This window comes from Trachurus trachurus (genome assembly GCF_905171665.1).
Source record: "Trachurus trachurus genome assembly, chromosome: 8".
NCBI lineage: Eukaryota > Metazoa > Chordata > Actinopteri > Carangiformes > Carangidae > Trachurus > Trachurus trachurus.
In genome coordinates this window covers 20798079-20815515 of record NC_139905.1, presented here as the reverse complement: position 1 = coordinate 20815515, position 17437 = coordinate 20798079, and the positions used below count along the sequence as shown (strand labels likewise).

The following is a 17437-nucleotide window of genomic DNA, read 5'->3' as shown; positions in this document are numbered from 1 at the left end:
TTCCTGTCTTGGTCCACTCTGGAAGAGAAGAGTCGGGCGGACAGTGGAGACAGTCTTGACACCAGCATGGGTCTTTTACGTCTTGGGATACGTTTCTGTCCCGGTGTGAAGTCTGCTGCAGACAACCCACCATGAACAGGTAATGATTTAACTAACTAACTAATCTTCAGTGTGTGTGGAGGTCAGGAAGTGGAAGTAAAAGTGAGCTGTGCTAGGAGGCTAGCTGTTAGCCGGGCTAACACGTGCATGGAGAGCATGCTGCGCAGAAGCTGAATTGAGTTAAATTGCATTGAATAGGACGAGATGACATGGATATGTTAGAGAATATGAAATAATTTAGTGGTTAATGAAGTGATGTGGCTAAATGTAAATTGTGTTGTACCGGTGTATATATATTTTTAAAGGATGGCCGACAGCAACGTGGCCTGTCTTAGCTCACAGGCTAATATCCTGATGTCTGTTTTACAGATTTTAATGTTGTACTGAATTAATGTGTTCTGATTTTACAGGAACCATGGGGTGATTTTGGATTGAGGCTCATGTTCCTGTTGGTGAAGGCTGGCGGACAGTATGTCGTCGTAACGAAAGGTAAATTTGACTTAAGTGTCGTGCTGGCTTCTCTTCCTTACTCCGCAGTGCATGTGATGAGTTTGTTATCCCTGTCTGAAAAAAACAAGTGTGGAAACCAATGGTATCTGACATACTGCAGACTGACATGTAAAGATGTATATGCAGTTGATGAATAAGTCTAATGAGACGTGTTTTTGCAGCTATACGGTCCTGATCCGGATCCTGGTCCTGATCTGCAGTGACCACATGGTGAAAGACGAGATGTAGCGAAAAGGTTGGTACCCCTTTGATTTCAGTGACCCTGGCTACCATTAATTCAGTGATGAAAACTGCTACATAGGAAGTGCCGTCTGATGCGATAACTGACGATGGAAAAGCTGTTCTGAGAAATGAATTAACATCTTTTGGTTTTTGTGCCCATCATCAGAGCACTTAATGATTTAGATATGTCATTTCTCCATACAGATGTAAAGGCAGGAGGGCATGGCCATGGGGAGTCACGTGGGCCCTGAGACCACATGAATCAGGTAAATCTTTAATGATTGTTACTTGATTATTATCTAGCCAGTGATGAAACATGTTATCCCTGTCTGAACTACAGTGTGGAGTTATGGTAACCTGAGGCTGTTCTGGATTTATATAAAATAAGAGTGAGATTTTTAATTGCAATTACAGATGTAATGTTTGTTTTTTTTCTTCTAACTTTCAGGTGAAGTTGGTGGGGAAATGTTCTCAACACCAGCGTGTGACTTTTCCTCAAGTCTTGATGCCAAAGGAGAATATAAAATGCAGATGATTTGTTTCTATGCAAATTGGAAAGCATGTTTATTAACTAAAATGTACAAAATTAAATTACAATGGCACATTCAAGTATTCAGCATGTTCAGACAGAGTAACATTTATCCAAGTGAAAATGCCCAATACGCTTTGGTCAGTCTGTATTGAAAGTTGTTCTATAGGATTTCTTCTTTAAATTTTCTAGAAATATCTGCTCTTCTTGAAGGAATTCACGTTCCTGTGGGCAGAGAAAAGATTGTGTTACCTGGGATGGAAACGTTGAACTTGAATGTTATAAGACTGTCATTGAAAAACTGTCTGTATAAACAAAATAAGCTGTCTTTTGAGTATATACAATAAAAGCCTTTGTAGTAACAACCTACATGTTCATTTGATGTGGCACAGAATTATGTTTTAACTGTTCTTCAGATGCATTCATTTCATCATGGCAACATTAGGACTTAAACTAAATATTTAAAAAACCATAGTTGCACGATTTGATTTTAAATGTATTTGAAATGAGCTCAAGCTGCAAAACAGAACTTGCTGATAATGCTCCTGTCAATCATGAGTGCAGGGGTGTCACTCATTTTAGTTTAGGGGGCACATGGAGCACAATTTGATCAAGTGGGCCAAACCAGTAAAATAATACAGTAGCATGATAACAGTCAATGAGCTATTCATTGACAAAACATTATGAACAACCTTGAAATTTCCTGATATGTGCAATTTTAACACTTATTAAACTCATCCCAAGGGCCGCATGTTATACACCAAAGATTGACACAGTTACCACTATTTACCTTTTCCGCAGTGTACTTCCATAGAGTCAGACTGGCCTGAAGTGCCATGGACTGAGTAGTAGCATGAGAAGTAGGAGGGGGAATGTGGAGGTTCGATGTCAGCTCAGGCCTCGGTAACACTGCAGTAGAGTCTGAAGATGCAAAAGAAAAGATAAAAGCTTGCTACATAGCCCACATAAAATTGATTTGACCTTTAAAGTGGTTTAAGAACTGAGTGAAGGTACCTGGTAAAACGGGTGGTATCATCTGTGGTATAGAGGTGACGTGAGGGTCCAGCCTCAGCCTTTCTGTCTCCTTCTGCAGATGATTTAACTGCATTCGTTCCTGTGACAAAAGCAGCACTTAGCTACAACCACGCAGCTGGTGTACAGTCTGTGCTGTTCATATTATCACATACCTGAAGGATTCGCTGTTCCTGCTGTCTCAGTCGCTCTGTTTGGATATGAATATTTCGGAGCCTGGCTTCGTGCTCAGCCTCCACGCGTTTCGCCTCCTGCAGAGCTCGTTCTCCTTCCTCATGCTTGTCTGCGGCGAGCTGTAACGAGTCAGTGTAGTCGAACGTCAAACATCAATTCATCAAACATTTTCTCCACTGCTTGTAGAGCTCTGAGTTTGACTTTACCTTGCTGAAGGCTTCCACCTCCTGGGCTCGTGATTTGAGTCTCAGTGCTGTGCTGCTCATTCTTTCCTTCTCTCTCTCTAGGTCTTCTCTTAGTTTCTCCAAAGTTTCTCTCTCCTGTGCCACGACTATCGCCTTCTGTTTTACCTCCCCAGTTCGAAGCTTTAGGTCAGCTTGTTCCTGCAAAAGAAAAGGAGCGATTTATACTTGTGTAATGACGTTTGAATAATTAGCCTTTTCGAATAATAAGAGCAGCAGGTAAAAGATGAGTCACCTCTCTTCTCCCCACTGTGAAGCTCACCTGTGCCAGACTGATGATGGAGCCCTCTCTTTTCTCCAAGAGGCTGCTGACCTCTCGCTCGGCTCTCTCATGCCTCTGCTTCTCCTGGGCGTGGAAGTGGGCCCACTCAGCCGCCAGCTTCCTCCTCTCCTCTGCACAGTGCTGCATCACTGATTTCTGCTCATCCAGTAATGCGCTCTGGTGGAAACAGAGACAGGGAGGACAGAGGTCAGGCGGAGACACACAGAATCGGAATAAAGCTCTGTTATCTGCAAGGATGTGGATTTTCGTTGGCAGCAACCTTGGCTCTTTCGAGCTCCTCTCTCTCCATGTTGATCTGCATGCTGAGGGAACGGCGCTCCTCCTCCAGACCTCTTTGGGTGGACTCCGCCTTGGCCTGCTCTGCTGTCATCTTCCAGCGCTCCTGGGAAAAACAAGACAAAAACGGCAAACTCAGTCTTAGAGGCATCAGTTTTACTTTCAGGCGTTTCTCTAGTTGCAAAAAGTCTATAATTAAGGTCTGTCTTTTCCCTGACCTTCTCAAGCTGTCGCTGCTGCTCATTGAGTTGAGTGTCCATCCTGGAAATGATTTCCTTGAGGTAAGCCCTCTCCTCCACCATGGCTTTCTGCTGCTGAGCCAGACGGTCCTGCATTACTGAAAAGTAGAATCAGAAGATGACCTTAACCCACTTGCAATTTGATACAACTAATGCCTTTAGAAAACTTGTGTCTTGACCCATTTGTACACTAGTGTGTGCCTATGTGTGTGCATGCCGTACTTCGAAGCTGCTCATCTCTGTGCCGTGCCCCCTGCTCCAGGCCATGGGCCGTGTGTTCATGTGTGCTCTCCACCCGAGACGAAAGCTCCCCCAGCCGAGAGGAGAACTGCTCCATCTGCTCGATCACCACCGTGAGAGACCTGGACAAAGACACCAGGATCATGAGGAGATGATGAGTATTCGAAAAAACTGCTGAAATCCTGACCATGATTGCCTGCTTATTGTTTGTGCAATAAGAAATCACATTTCCAGGTACAATGTTGCAGTAGAATAAACATTTTTTATTAATCCTATCACATTAACTTTTGACATGGCAGTATCAGCACTGAAACAAGTAACAGATAAAAGACACATGCTTGATATAGTGTAACTGAAAATGTGACTGCCCTTTGATAATGACTCACCTGGTCTGAGATGTTGCGCTTGTTACTGCATCGATCTCCTCATCCTTTAACCTCTTCAGTCGGTGGACCTGGTCCTCATGGTCTTTCTTCATCTCTAAAATAGATTTCCTTGATGGCAAAATACGGTAAACTTCATTTATTTGACAAAATTATCACATGCTAAAATATACAGTGTGTGCCTTCTGTGGCTCACTGATTTATCGAGATCCTTCTTGAATAAAATTCAAAGCAGGTCTTTTGACAATGGCCCTAGTTCCAGATTTGAAGGGATTCTGGGTATTATAAAGACAGTTCAGTGAATCTCTTCAGTCAGATCCCTGGTGCTTAGAGACAGAACAATTATTTTTGTTTCATCCTGCTTTTATTCTTTTGAATGTTTATTACCTTAAAGGGGTAGTTCAACGTTTTGGCAAATTGGCCCATTGCCATAATCCCTATAGTTTTAGGAGAAGGTTCGTTACCTTTAATTGTCGGTGCAAGCTATTTTTAGAACGGCGGAGCAGAGCCGCGAGCTGCTCAGAGCTACGCTACGGAAGCTATTGTGATATCTTGATTTCCCTCATCAAACTCATCAGATACACAATCCAACAACTCCAAAACGCTCTCGTGGACAAGTTGTGACCTGCACATTCACCGCGCTATGAGATAATAACAAAAAGTTACGAGACAGAGTTGTTTTTAAGGTAAATTCATGCAAAACTGCTGATGCGCGTTCCCGTCGAGGGCAGTTTTTCAGCAAGCAGTCTCTGCATTTGCTCTGAGCAGCTCGCGGCTCTGCACCGACAATTAAAAGTAACAAACCTACTCCTAAAACTATAGGGATTATGGCAATGGGCCAATTTGCCAAAATGTTGAACTATCTCTTTAATTGACCTTGCTCAACAGATGTGCTGTTACTGTGTCATTACTCTCAGTAAAAGTATCTTCAGTTTACCTCTGAAGATCTCTGAGCCTCTCCACCTCCCGGTCCCTGTCCTGCTGGGCCTGAGCCAGTTTGCGCTGGTACTGAGCCTGTAGCTCTGAGTGTTCCTTCTCGGCAGATCGTGTTACTGCGGTCAGGCGTTCCATTAGCTCCTCGTATTCCTGCCTTGATCGCGTCTCCCTCTGGGATGCTGATTCCTCGAGCAGCTTCACACGAGCCCTGGATGTCCACAGGAATACATAAGATTGTGTATTCAGCATTGGCACAGACATAAGCCACTCAAAGTGCAGGAAATTATGCATTATGTATGTTAAACACACACTGTATAATGTGTGTGTGTGTGGCCTAGGAGTAAACTACTTGTGTGTGTTCTCCATCAGCTCCATATCCTGTTTATGCCGCTGCTGGACGCTTTCCAGCAGAAGTTGGCTCTGGTCTCGCTCCAGCTGAAGAGTCTTCACCTGGACAATAAAATATGTACATTTCAAGCCGAAAAAGTACACAGAGGTGAAGCTGAGGCAGTGTGGAAGATTCCAAAATTCCTTCCTATATGCACAGTAGCAATACATTAGCAATGTTTGTCCAGTCCATTACCACATATGCATTCACGTACCAGTCCCTCCAGCTGGATGATACGAGCCTGTAAAGCTTGATAATCTCCAGGTTGATCTTTCAGCCTCTGTAGGACTGTCGTATCCCCGACAGCTCCTAGACCCAACAACTGAGATTGCATCATCTGCAAAGAGGAGATCGAGAACAAACAGGTGAAGCACATGCTATCATATTTTTTTTTTTTTATAAATCTGTAAGTAGTTTAATAGGCTCTTACCTGCTGCTGTAGCAGCAACTGCTGCAGACTGTCTGCTGAAAATGACACCTGTACAGAAAATATGGATGGAATTAAAAAGACTTTGATAGATGATGCCCCCAGTCATGAAAATCTTTTTACAGAGAAGCATTGATACCTGTTGCTGGGCAGCATTTGATGTGTTTTGCATGCTGTTTTGCTGAACTATTAGAGAGAAAACAAACATTAGTAAAAAAAAAAAAAAATCATGCAGATTTGCTAAAATTGGCTAAACATGCTTCTATATCTAAAATGTTGTTTCCCTAGGTTTACCTACACCCCATTGTGCCAGGCAGTGTAGTAGACATAAGGTTAGGAAACAGCATCTGTTGGTTGGTTTCGTCCGTAGCCTTACTGGGCCCTCTGATCACCCTGGATCCCTGACTGGATTGAGGCTGAGGTTGGGGCTGGCTAACACTAGCAGCAGTGACTGGCAGGGGACGAGGAAGCTGAGAAGGGTAGTCTGGGGGATGACACGAACTCAGAGTTTGTCTATGGTCTACTTTAGTGGTTGGTGATGAGGATGGGAGCGTGGAGGAGAGGTAAGACTGGGTGGTGAATGTGTAGTCATTATGACTAGGGGGAGACTTTGGTGGAGTTGAGGGGTAAGTGGGAATGGTTTCTATGCATGATGAAGAAAATGAGTTCATCATTCACATGACATGATACAAGATAAATATTAGACATGACTTCTGCCGCTGCACAGCATGCTCTATGACATCTTTAATTTACCAGACTGGCTAATTTTGTGAAAATGCTGACAAATGAACTCTGAAAAACTTGACTTGTTTTTGCAATTCTAATTCTTTTTTTTCTAAAGTGGAATGAAATGTAGTTATTTGGGTGAATTGTGAATACCTTGCTCTGTCCTTTCCTCTCTGACAGGGGTGGAATGAGCAGCAGGGCTGGGCTGTCCAAGAATAGAGTTACTGCACACACACACACACACAAAAAGTGAATGAGAACAAAAGGCAAAAAAATCACTTTCATGAATATACTGGATTAATACAACAAACATGTTACCTAGAGTCTTTGACAGATGTTGAGGTGCTCTCTCTGCCCCTGGGAGTCTGTGAAGTGCCTTGTTTACTGAAAACAAAAGCAGGTAGTGATCATCATTCAGCTCTGTGAAACTAAAGGCTTAGCTGTCTCTGTGTTGTATTGTGTGGCTTCCACAGTACCTAACAACTGACTCCAGGTCCACTTCTTCTCCAAGGCCTAAGGAATCCTCCTGCTTGGACTTCTTTGCCTCAGACTTTGAAGCTGACTGAGCCTTCCTCCTGCTCAGTGCCCCTGCTAACCAGTCATCCTCGTCCTCCTCTGATTCTTTTTTCTGGACCGTGGAAACCTCTGGCTTGGTTTGTTTGGCAATATTAACAGTTGGGGCTGGGGTCTCCGCTGCCGTTTTCGCAGCAGATGCAGCATGGCTCCCAGTCAGCGAGGGTTTTCTCTCCAATAAGGGAGAGGATGGAACCTGTGGAGACTCTGCTGAAGTCTTGGTCTCTTTGGCCTCGTCGTCTAGGAACACACTATCATCGTTGGTCTTGAGGCCTAACCAGTCAGCTGATTTGCGGTGTCGAGCGGAGGTGGGGGTTGTGGGTTTAGGTTTCTTTTCCGGGGTAGAGGCACTGACATCCTCTGTGGAAAATCTGAAAAGATAAAGAAGATAATCCTATATATTTTGTGCCTGTTCATCATGGCAGAGATGGGGGAAAATCTACAACACACCAACACTGGGCTACATACACACACACCTGACAGACTGTCTGCGGGACTGTCGCCCTTCAGGTGTGGCTCCCAGAGTAGGCTGGTAGGACCCAAATGTGAGATCATCTTCTAAAAGTGGTTCTGGTAAATGTAAACGAAAATTAGCTTTAATTATTTCATTCTTTTAAAACAGTGGTATCTCACAGCTGATGGAGATCCATCACCTTTCACAATGGTGGTCTTCTCCTGCTGCTGCTGCTGCTGCTGCTGCTGCTTCTCTTGAGGCAGAGGCTGGTCCTTCCTCTCACCCGTGGGTGGTCGCTCCAGAAGACGAGGTGAAGTCAAACTCTCCAATATCTCGTCCAGTCTCGTACGAGCCCTCTGAGGGGGCTCATTCCTGAGATGAAACACACGCAGGAAATAGGGAGAGATATAAGCTTCAATGTCTGTCATGTAAACACAAGCAATATGAGGTCAAAGCAAAGGTGATGCTTTGCGAAACACAAATCATATGAGAAAGAACAAAAGTTTGTTTCTAGCCACACCCCATTGCACCAAGGCAGTAATTATTTATTATTCGAGCGCTATAAATAAGGACAACAAACGCAATGAGACAGTGAAAGTGGAAAAAGAGATGTTACCTTTCCTTGTTGGACCAAAGCGGAGAATCTTTTTGCTTGGGATTGTTTTGATCACTGTCAAATCCGAGGGCATCCATCAGGTCATCCTTACCATCATCAAATGTGAGATCAACTGGTGACTTTGCTGTTTTAGCTGATGCACAAAGAACAGACAAGCACACATTCAGCCTTTGATGATTACATGGAAAGATAGGACGTTTGGAAATGATCAGGCTCACTTGTTTTGCTCTTTAAGACAGGAGATGCTGATGGAGACTGCACAGATTGTTCAGGTTTGGTCCGCTGCACGCTAGTTTTAGATTCAGGCTTTGTTTCATCTGGCAGCAAGTCACCAAGTAGGTCATCCAGGGGGTCATCAAGATCTGCAAAGAAAAGAGATTGCTTATTGGGTTTGTCATAATACTAAAAAACATCTGTTAAGAAAAGGATGGGAGTACATCAACAAGGGATCTCAGATGTTACAACCTTAGAAACTGCAATATTCAAGTAAATAAGTTGGGATATGGATCCTTTTTTTTTTTTTTTTTTTTTTTAACATTCTCCGGTTCAAACTCCCATACACCCACTTATACTACTCAGCTACAGCTAAAGGGCCAAACACATACATTGTACCTTTACTGTACAGTGTCTGATCAAGACCTTCATCATCACCAGAGTCTGAATTAATGCAACAATTTGAGAAAAACAAAGCAAACCTATCAGTAAACGGCACTTCAACAGCTTGGTCTGTCTTGGTCTCTCAAGAGGAGCACTCACCAGAGAAGGTGAACTTCTTGTAGTTTCGTGATGTGGACTTAGAGGGTGCAGAAGGTGCAGAGTTTGGCTTCCTCCCTCCTGTGCTGGGCTCATCTGAGTAAAGCGGGGGAGTTACAGCTTGCTCTGGTTGCTGCTATTAATGTACACTTCAAAGTCGGTAACAATGTGAGGGGCTAATAATGAGAGAATAATTTATGCAAGAACGCTGTGCTCTGAATTACCTGCTCCCTCTGGTTTTCCATTATTTTCTTTTTTTGGCCCTTCATTACCAAAGGCCTTTGTTTGCGCAGGAGCGGAACTGGGCTTTTTCTTTGATGCAAAAAGGTCAGCGTCCATATCATCCATGTCCTGTCCGAGGATAGGGAGTAAAACACTAGGCAGTGTAGCTGAACTTGTGACCATGGAAAGACAAATGTTTATGATAATTTACCTTCATGTCCTTCAGTATGTCATCGGGATCTGCAGCTGAGACATCCGAGTCCTTGAAAAGAAAGGAAAGTAAGAAAAATGGCATTGTAAAGAGGGCAGCGTAATGTGCTTAAATGAAAGAGACTGTGTGTACTTCTTTCTATGTGTCCCTTTTTTATTAATCTCTGTCTATATACTGTACCTCAGAGCCACCACCATCCTTCTTTACTTGCTCTGCTAGCATGCTGAAGATGTTATCAGTAGCAGATGAGCTGGAGAAGAAAAACCAATGTAACACATAAAGAGGAACAGTAATAATTTATAACTGGTGTAATGATACTGACACTACCTCCAACTTACCGATTTAAGGGTCCAGCCCGAGATGCTCTCCCTCTTGCTGAATGTTCTGTTAACACATATTTTATCATATGAAATCTCCACAATGATAACACAATAATAATAATATTCAATAGATTTAAACCTGCAGAACTGCGCTCACTTACTTGTATCATCGAATAAGCTGTCAAGCACACTGTCATCTATGAGTGAACCTTGGGAAAACCATGAGGGAGTACAGTTTAACATAATCATGAAACTGTGACCTGGTACACCTAAAGTTGCCTTATTCTTGTACTTGTTCTACTTAAAGGGATAGTTCAACATTTTGGCAAATTGGCCCATTGCCATAATCGCTATAGTCATAGCAGTAGGTTCATTACCTTTAATTGTAGGTGTAAGCTATTTTCAGTACGGCGGAGCAGAGCAGCTGGCTGCTCAGAGCTACGCTATGGAGGCTAAGGGAATTTCTTGGTTTACCTCATTAAACTCATCAAATTCAACATCCCAAAACTCCACAGCGCTTTTGTAGACAAGTTGTGACCTGCACAACCACCACGCTATGAGATAATGACGGAACGATACGAAACGGAGCCGTTTTCGAGGTAAATACAAGGTAAATACAGAGTCTGCTTACTGAAAAACTGTCCCTGAACGCAACGCGCATCAGCGGTTTTGTATGAATTTACCTCGAAAACGGCTCCGTTTCGTATCGTTCCGTCATTATCTCATAGCGTGGTGGTTGTGCAGCTCACAACTTGTCTACAAAAGCGCTGTGGAGTTTTGGGATTTTGTATTTGATGAGTTTAATGAGGGAAACCAAGAAATTCCCTTAGCCTCCATAGCGTAGCTCTGAGCAGCCTGCTGCTGCGCTCCGCTGTACTAAAAATAGCTTACACCTACAATTAAAGGTAACGAACCTACTGCTATGACTATAGCAATTATGGCAATGGGCCAATTTGCCAAAATGTTGAACTATCCCTTTAAGTGACATTGTGTATTAGTACTTTGTTGTATTGCTATGTCATTCTTGGTTGTAAATGTAATTATTTGCTTTTCTGCTGTTTCTTCACTCTGTCATATGGACCATCGAGAATAAACTGTGGGAATTAAAGCATAGAGTGTCTTTTTCCAGTTGCAAAGCCCTCTGAGACAAGACTGTGATTTATGGTGATACAAAAAACCTTGACTTGATGTAAAATTCATTCGTGCAGGTGTAAATAATCCAGCAAGCAAACATGTGGTGTACAACATTCAAGTAAATCTGGAGGGACTCACTCTTGGCTGATTTACCCTTCGCCTTTGTGGCCTGTAAATGACAACAAAACATATTAAGTTACATTACAACTGAAATGAATTAACCACCCAACTTCTGCATCAAAGGCAAAGAGCAAATTAACTGTATGCGCACAAATTAGTTGAAAACTTGTGCTAAGCTTTTCCGATATTATTTCCAACTGCGATTATTCATGGCAATATGAACAGTGGCTCCTGTTTGACTCACCATGCTGAATCTTTTCTGGTAACGATAAGTGTGTGACTAGCTAGCTAGCCAGCTAGCGCTAGCTAAATCTGATTACGCGTCTCCGGTCTCCATTGGTAACCACGCTGCTACGCCGGTGAGCGGTCCTGGGGACACAAAACACTGCTGTCAGGAGTCAACATGGCTACAAATCGTCTACTTTCGCGCTTTTATAGTTAGTTTTGCGACAGACACGACATTTAGCATTTTAAATTCAGTTAACTAACTTAAGTTAGAAGAAAAGCTGAATTGAATCCCATCGCTACAACACATCACATCTACATCTACGTTACACGTCAGCCATTACATACCGGAGCTGCTTCAGTCCTCCAACGCAAAATTTACGACTAACATTAAATACAGCTAAATATAAAGTCAGTGGTGAATCACTCGTTTATAAGGGATTTACTGCAGCTCCCGCACAACCGTACCAACCGGCAAAACGCACACTTCCTGTTTACAGTTCGCGGTGCACTGTGGGTATAGTAGTTTTTTTTTTAAGCATATCCTTCGGGGTCGGGGAGCCATATTTCTGAAATAGGCTAGGTATTTTATTTTGTTGTGGACTGTGTTAAATGATCGAAACGGTTGACTTGGACTTTCCTTGACATCTGTCCCTGGTTGATTACTTGACGTAAAATCTGCCAAACTGGTTTACCACCAGGTGGCATCAGAGCTTATAGCTCAAGCAAATCAGTTGCAACAAAACTGAGAAGCTGAATAATTTATCTCCTGTAGCCTATGTTTAATTTAGTGAGGCCTAAACCTGATGTTGCACTTTTAATCAACCCAATGATAACTAGGTAAATTGCCCTGCTAGTAAGCACAGCGTTTGACATTAACAGTATTTCTTTGCGGTTTCAGATGTCTGTCCAACTCCACAATCACTAGACAGGCTTTTCAGGTATTTAGAGGTGGGTTTACATGGCAACATCACATTAGTTTCAAAGCAGAGATTTGTTCCACAATTGTAATGTCCAAGTGGACAATCTCCATTCAAAACATTTGGCCTCCAGAAATGTTCAATTTCATGGTGCATTGGTGTAGCAACAGGGAGCTGGTGAGGGGGGTCTTGGTCTCGATCCTCTGTTATGATGTGTGCCACATTAAAAACAACAGTAATATCTGAATCCACATAGTGTAATTCATCCCAGTAATGATGTGTTGTCATTCAGCAATTAGTGTTCATGTCTCATTTCAGTTAACTTGGAAACAGTTTTGTAGTGCCAGTGGATAATTTCTATGCAAAGGCAGAAAAGACTAATAACAACACCATTTCAATATTGTTGTGTAACTTACAGACAGCAGAACGTGACCTGTATGGACAGCAATCAGCAAACTTCATTGACAAAATTAGACTGTAAAATCTTTACTTTGAAGGAATAATTCATTCATCAACTGACAATAAATACATGGAGGCAGGTGACATCATTGACCATTCAAAGTACATTAGTCCGTAGTGAAAATGAAGCTAACACAAATGTTATTATAAGAACAGCTTATGTCAATTAGTAGGCGTATACTATTTTAATCAATAATCTGGATTCATTGTGTAAATGAGGGACGATTTTGGATAACATTGAGAGGCACACAAACGCATTTCATTACATCAATTACCGATGATGAGGACAACATAAACCCACTCACAGAACCGACATAACTGCTATGTAGGCCTACAGTACAATGTGTATCTTCAGTCCCTATTTCAGAGGAAATCAGGTCACTTATGAGATCTTAAGAGAAACTAATTCAGTCACAGCTCATGATTTTCTAATACAAACATGTTACATCAATCATTAGGCTATCCGTCTAAGAAAGATACAAAAATCAAAGAAATTTTTCATGTGGAGGCACAGAACATGTTTTTATCACTTTAACCCCTGATCATACATTATATTGACCTCTAAAGTAAAAGCAGATGACAGTTTAAGTTGCTATGTATGAATTAATAAAGTTGTTGTTCATTTGTCAGGTCTCATCTTCCAAGCTGGGAGCTCACAGGAACTTTGTCGTTTCCTGTTTGAGTATGAGAGCATCTGCACGACAGGGAAATCCATAATCAAAACAGGCCTCTTTGTTTTTTTTAGCCCACTTTTCATACTTTTTTTCTTGTCTTGGCGTGGGCTGTTAAGTGCAGATGAATCAAAACCAGATAAATGAGGAGAACGACAACACAAGATTAGAGGAAATCTCTCTTGTAGCATCTGGGGAAACAAGACTTGAAAGCAGAGGCCACTGGAAAAAAAAAACCCACACAAAATAAACATTTTTCAGTGAATACACATCCACTCATTCATCTTTTGGTTTATCTTAGATGACATAAAACAAATGATGAAGCTCACCTGGTGCACTTGGGATGATAATGGCCCACTCGGGTCTTAGTTCACACCTACAAGGGAGGGAGAGCACAAGGGAGGTGAAAGCTGGCATGCAAAGTCTATATAGAGAAATAATTCTTTAAAAAATAAATCACTCTTGACTCGGCTGAATGTGTGCCTTCATAAAAGTGATTCAGGTAATAAGTATAAGATAAGACCTCTGTGCCTGTGACCTAAATGAAAACTCCATACAGCTGTCGGGAACAATAGTCAGTTTCTGGTGAGGTCTTTCACATGATGCATTAAACGGTGTGGTTGTAGGGCGGTAATGTATTTATAATAACCCTCCAAAGAGATGATGGATTGTTCTGCCTCTGAATCATTTAGTATTAGCAGTGTAGCAGAGGAAGACTTAAAAGCTAAATGTGGGGCAGGCATCTTAGCTCTTTATGCATCTGTGCCTCTGTAACATGCTCCACTGCTCCACTTTCTCCTCTTGTCTGGAGCCCCTTCTGTAAACCCCTCTAACACACACACACATACAAGACAACCATCTCTCTGGTTGTCTCCTGTAATGCTTATGCATTAGTTTACTTTGAAATTACATCTTTATTCAAGGTTGACACACTGCTATTTTCATGTCTGCATTTTGTTGAATCATTTTTTAAAAGCTGTTTAATTGAATTTAGCATTGACCCAAAAGTTTGGCACTGCTAGTGCTGAATACGTGCGAAGGCTCATGGTGAAGTTTAAAAGTGCTTACAGGAGCACTGATGATGTCAGCAGGGTCATCTCACCTCAGCCAAGTGGCACTTGTGACGATGGGATGATGTATTTTTGTAGTCCAACCTAGATGTAAGCGTCACTCCCTTTGTCACCCCACCCCACCCCCAGTCAATGTTTTTTTTTTTTTTTGTCATGGATTTTGAATTTTAGGGAAAAAAATGTGACAAGAGTTTGTGATACTAGCCTATCATATTCTCCACAAATTCACACCACTTTTATGTTAAAGGGGTAAAAAGCTAATGTTGCACTACGAACAAACTACACAACCGTTGGATGGGTTAACATTAACTGACTTCCCCAACACCACTGTTCCTATAAAAGCAATTTCTCACAGAAAGTTAGGAATAGTGTACAGAGCTGAGTAGATCAGTTGTATGTCTCCATTCCATCAACCTCTGAGTTGTGTTTGTGTAGCCTATTCTTTGTCTTTGTTGAAAGATTTCAGTTTATTAACCAAAGACCTAATTTCAATCCTCTCACAGAAAACTCATTTTAAGTAAAAAATAAAATAAAATAAAATAAATCATTGAATGAAAATGAGGGAACTGGAAGTGGAAAATGTTTTTGGTCTAATCTCTGTAGCAGTGATCCATTATTGTCTCAGTTATCTTGAGATGTGATGGCTACAAAGCAGCATCACTCAAAGACCTCAAATTCAAGTCAATACTGGCTCATTATCATTTTAAACTTCATTCAGTTTTTGTTGGTCAGCTGTCTTAAATATTCCCTACTGGCAGTAAAATTGTTAGTTTGAGACTTAAATGATTATCTATTATGCAAAACTATTAGAAATTCTCAGAGCTGTGTTACCCAGGGAGTTTGTCACAAACTACTGGAGTGGAGTAAGTTGTACTCATGTGGCAAGTGTCCCAATACGTTGAACCTGGCCGACACACACTGATTATCTTGGTCTCTGCTGCGTAAAGGCTAATAATAAATCAGTGGTGTATCCCTTTAAGGCCCCAGCAGCCATTAGTACATTTGCTTAGTCTGTTTTTATTGACATGATTTGTTTGTATATCTTACCCTGTGATGCTCACTGTCATTTTTGGGTTTCTGCTGCTCCGTTGCTCTTCATGTATGGCACATCTTTCTCAACAGCCTCTTTCTGCCTGTGATGGGTCATACAGAGCCATAAAACACTGAATATCAAACTCCACATATACAGAACATACAGTAAATTTACTGAAAAACACACAACATTTGGAAACAATCCAGTATCTAGTGAAGAATCAAGAAGGTTTTTACAGTTTATTGCCGTATAATTGTGGCTGTTGCCATGCTCCATGGTGCTGCAACCACGTGGCATTGTTTGCCATTGCTGTGTGAGTGGCAAAGCAGTGCCGGGGGGCTCTGAAGATTGCACTTTGAGTCAATTAGCAGCCATGGACTCAAGAGCCCTGATGCTCCCCCCTCCCTTCATCTCTCCATTAAAAAAAGGCTGGAATACACTGTTGTTATGTAGCAAGCCACTTAAATTTACACATTGTTGCTCAAGGCAAACCTTAGAATAATCACAGGGGTGATTTCAAATCAATGATGCAGATAAATCTCTCCCTGCCTCCCTCACTCTCCCACACATGAAACATGCTGTCTGTGTTATATGTGTTTGCTTGGTGTATTTTATGAAATGCACTTTATGAAATACTTACTGCTTTTCTCACAAGCCTCAAGTTGAATTCTAAGTTCTTTTTTGTCAGGCACTGGAAAACATGATCTGAATCCAAATCCAAACAAACGTCTCTTCCTCCATTTCCATAACTGAACACAGACACGTTTTCCAGTAACCACTATCCCACAGTGGCTGGTAAACATCAAAAGACGGCACACGATCAATACTCACGGTCTGATTTTGTTGGAGAACCTCTGCCGCAGGATGAGAGCGATGGTGGTGAGGACCATCAGAGTGGTGCACATGGTCCTACCCCAGGGATCTCCTGCCTTGACTGTTTTTTGGTTCAGGGCACTGAGACTTCTCCCATTGAAAGGCTTGAATGGTAAAAGGCAGAGATTGTGGTGTAACAATCGGACTATTCTCGTCTTTCCTCTTGGCTTTCTCGTGATTGGGGAGATTAGCTCAGCGGATTAGCTGGGATCAAGGAAAGAGAGGGGGGTGTATGTCTCTCTGGCAGGTCTAGGAGGTAAACAAAGCATGCTGTGTGTTTCTATTCTGAAAACCACCCCACCTCACCACCACAGCACGCCAAATCAACCTTGATAGTGTCTTTTTTGTTGAACAAGGGGAGCATTTTGTACAAGGGCCTATTGAAATTGGCTTTGAGTGGTACTTTGGCAGCTTTATTGCATCAGTTTACAGTCAGGATTACCAGTGACCAATCAAATTACCGTATGTCTGGATAATACTTATTCACTGTAATTGTCTTCAAACTTACTTTGGGAAATGTTGAGCGGTTGTTATAGATACCGTGGGACTGCTTTTAAACACACCGGCCCTTCTAATGACATCCCTGCAGTCCAAGTGCAGTCTTCCTACAATATATTATAAAAAGAGAGAACACAGTGGGATATATGGGGGTATAAATAGGGACTTTTAGCAGCTGAGCCACTTATAGTTAGCACTGCTGACTCAAGCCGAGAAGAAGGGAGCAGTAGGCCAAATGAGAAAAATGAAAGGTCTAATTTTGTCTCCATGTCTGCGCGTGGAAGTGCAGGGGAATCAGATTAAAGCAGAAGAAGTTCAAAAGGATTCAATGTGTCGCTGTGAGACCACATGGGTTTCTTGGTAGTTTTATTTCAAAAATTATAGTTGAATACAGATACAAAGGTGAGTCATACATCTTCAATCATCACAATGAACTATTAAAAATGTAAAAATGTCTTGGTCTTCTAAATGTTTTGTAAGGTTGACACAAGTGGATACACACCGATAATGGGAAATATCAGAAAAAAACATCACAATATTGCTCACAATAATTAGAAAGAATGATATTTACATGGCAGT

At 41.9% G+C, this 17437-nt stretch overlaps 1 protein-coding gene and 1 long non-coding RNA gene across 2 annotated transcripts; one reads left to right on the top strand and one right to left on the bottom strand.

Moving 5' to 3' along the window:
* LOC310989899 lies at nt 1–1688 on the top strand. The gene is made up of 5 exons (XR_014595560.1): nt 1–139; nt 510–588; nt 771–844; nt 1036–1097; nt 1280–1688. It is a non-coding gene; the product is annotated as an uncharacterized lncRNA (long non-coding RNA).
* Nucleotides 1430–11804, bottom strand: fbf1 (Fas binding factor 1). Its single transcript, XM_083977051.1, has 32 exons — nt 11683–11804; nt 11354–11478; nt 11128–11158; nt 10017–10064; nt 9874–9919; nt 9716–9785; nt 9536–9586; nt 9327–9453; nt 9106–9198; nt 8568–8711; nt 8350–8482; nt 7933–8105; nt 7756–7849; nt 7183–7650; nt 7025–7090; nt 6860–6930; nt 6279–6464; nt 6120–6166; nt 5984–6031; nt 5768–5890; nt 5515–5615; nt 5167–5373; nt 4233–4340; nt 3829–3968; nt 3586–3704; nt 3351–3473; nt 3071–3247; nt 2773–2949; nt 2548–2685; nt 2375–2474; nt 2151–2281; nt 1430–1585 (listed from the first exon to the last, which is right to left on the bottom strand). The coding sequence occupies exons 2-32, from the start codon at nt 11354–11356 to the stop codon at nt 1502–1504; spliced, it is 3627 nt and encodes a 1208-aa protein (XP_083833177.1). The 5' UTR covers nt 11357–11478; nt 11683–11804; the 3' UTR covers nt 1430–1501.
* Between the last annotated feature and the right edge of the window lie 5633 nt (nt 11805–17437).

What these genes read in the sequence shown, in the direction of transcription:
- fbf1 (XM_083977051.1), bottom strand. An exon ending in CAGCTTATTCGATGATACAA is followed by an intron (nt 9,920 to 10,016) that starts GTAAGTGAGCGC and finishes ATGTGTTAACAG; the next exon opens with AACATTCAGCAAGAGGGAGA. An exon ending in TGGAAAACCAGAGGGAGCAG is followed by an intron (nt 9,199 to 9,326) that starts GTAATTCAGAGC and finishes CGCTTTACTCAG; the next exon opens with ATGAGCCCAGCACAGGAGGG.